Source organism: Triticum dicoccoides, chromosome 3A (genome assembly GCF_002162155.2).
Source record: "Triticum dicoccoides isolate Atlit2015 ecotype Zavitan chromosome 3A, WEW_v2.0, whole genome shotgun sequence".
Classification (NCBI taxonomy): domain Eukaryota; kingdom Viridiplantae; phylum Streptophyta; class Magnoliopsida; order Poales; family Poaceae; genus Triticum; species Triticum dicoccoides.
Window position 1 is genome coordinate 228,923,297 of NC_041384.1, and position 1,971 is coordinate 228,925,267.

At 63.0% G+C, this 1,971-nt stretch overlaps 1 protein-coding gene across 1 annotated transcript; it reads left to right on the forward strand.

Moving 5' to 3' along the window:
- Nucleotides 1-426: 426 nt before the first annotated feature.
- LOC119272179 (phosphatidylinositol 4-kinase gamma 1-like) lies at nt 427-1,536 on the forward strand (the record flags this gene model as incomplete). The annotated part of the gene is made up of 1 exon (XM_037553732.1): nt 427-1,536. A coding segment is annotated over one exon (999 nt), but the record flags the coding sequence as incomplete, so codon positions are not given.
- Between the last annotated feature and the right edge of the window lie 435 nt (nt 1,537-1,971).

The window sequence follows — 1,971 nt, forward strand, 5'->3', positions numbered from 1 at the left end:
ATTGACATGTTGTAACAAGCCAGAAACACAAACTGAGGTACGTCGTGTCTCCGGTCGCCATTGATTTAATTTACAGTGCACATGCCACCTTATGTGATCTGAGGAAGTTGGTTTCATGCATGGATCGAATCTGTGAGTAGCCGGCCGTTTGCCACGGGCTACTGCCACCACCATCACCTGATGGCGATTGCGGTCGGCCACTGCCACGACCTCAAGCCGCCCGCCGTCCGCGGCCGGCACTACCGTCCGCACTCCGTCACCCAGCTCGACCGGTCGCTGCTCGAACGCGACAATCAGGAACGGAATGCACTGTCACCGCAGCGTCGGTGTCTCTCCTCCCCGTGCTTCACCACCGTGGCCGAACCCGCCTCTGACGACGCTCACGACGACAAGAAGATGCCCCGCGTGGAGATCGTCGCGGGTCGCCACGCCCGCGGCGTGCACGAGCTCATCGCGGAGGCCGCGGGCGCCATCGCGTCAGGGACGCGGCTTGTGCCAGCGCAGAGCGGCCTCGGCGGGGCTTTGCTGCTCAAGGACGGCCGCTCCGGCGAGCACGTGGCGGTGATCAAGCCGCTAGACGACGCGACGTCTTCTCCATCGACCAACGTCGGAGGCGGCTACGAGAGCAAGGCCGTGCTCCGGGAGGTGGCCGCGTACCTCCTCGACCACGACGGGTTCGCCAGCGTCGCGCCGACGGCGCTGATCAAGATATCCCGCCCCGAGATGGAGACAACCGTGGCGTCCATCCAGCGCTTCGTGGCGCACCACTACGACGCCGGAGAGCTCGGCCCGTCTAGGTTCTCCGTGACCTCCGTGCACCGCGTAGGAATCCTGGACGTGCGCCTCCTCAATATCGACCGCCACGCCGGCAACATCCTCGTCAAGAATCCGCCCACCAGCGACTGCGCCGCGGATGGCAGCACGTCGGCGGCGCCGCTGGAGCTCGTGCCGATCGACCACGGCCTCTGCCTCCCTGAGGAGCTCGACGACCCGTACTTCGAGTGGCTGCACTGGCCGCAGTCGTCGCGACCATTCTCCGGCACCGAGCTCGACTACATCGCGTCGCTGGACCCTTTCAAGGACGCCGAGATGCTCCGGGAAGAGCTGCCGTCCCTGACGGAACCGGCCATCCGGATCCTCACGCTGTGCACCGTCTTCCTCCAGCGCGCGGCCGCGGCGGGGCTCTGCCTGGCTGACATCGGCGACATGATGACCCGCGAGTTCTCGTCGGCGGAGGAGGGGCTGAGCGCGCTCGAGGCCCTCTGCAAGAAGGCCGTGGACTCCATCGACACCCAGTCGCCGAAGCGCGTGTCGTTCGGGGAGCTGGGTGGCGAGGAGTGGGCGGCGTTCATGGAGAAGTTTGAGCAGCTGCTGCCGCCGGCGTTCGAGGACAAGAAGCGCGGGGCTGGCGTTGCGCTGAATTAACGCCGACGACCGTGATGAAACGTACGTACGTTCTGCACGCAGGGTGTACATGTATGCATACGTGTGTGGTGGTGATTTAACCAAAGAGAGAAGCCTTGCGTGTTACTCCTATATGTGTGTGTGCGTACATTGGTCGAGGCCGTACGTGTACGTGAGCTTGTGCCGTGACATGCTACGGGGAGCATGCAGCTCTGGAACCATCTTCCGAAGGAGCTGACACCAAACGTTGTAGCGATGCCAACACAATGCATTGGACGACAAACGTCCCCTTCTCAAGAAGGTCAACGTTGGGAGTGAGCCTGGCTCAATTGGTTGAAGGAGTGGATGTACAAACCCAACGTCTCGGTTCAAATCCTCACGGAGGCGGATTTAGGTTTCTATGTTGATGCAGAGGTTGAGAGAGCGGCGGGGCGGTTTTTGCCCCTCACACTGTTATACCTTCGTTACGACGTTGGCGGCGGCTCCTTGCTTTGATCCGTGCGCTGGCACCGCGTTGCGATGATGCGGCGGCCGAGCTCGGCTCCGGCGAATCGCGCGGGCATCCGG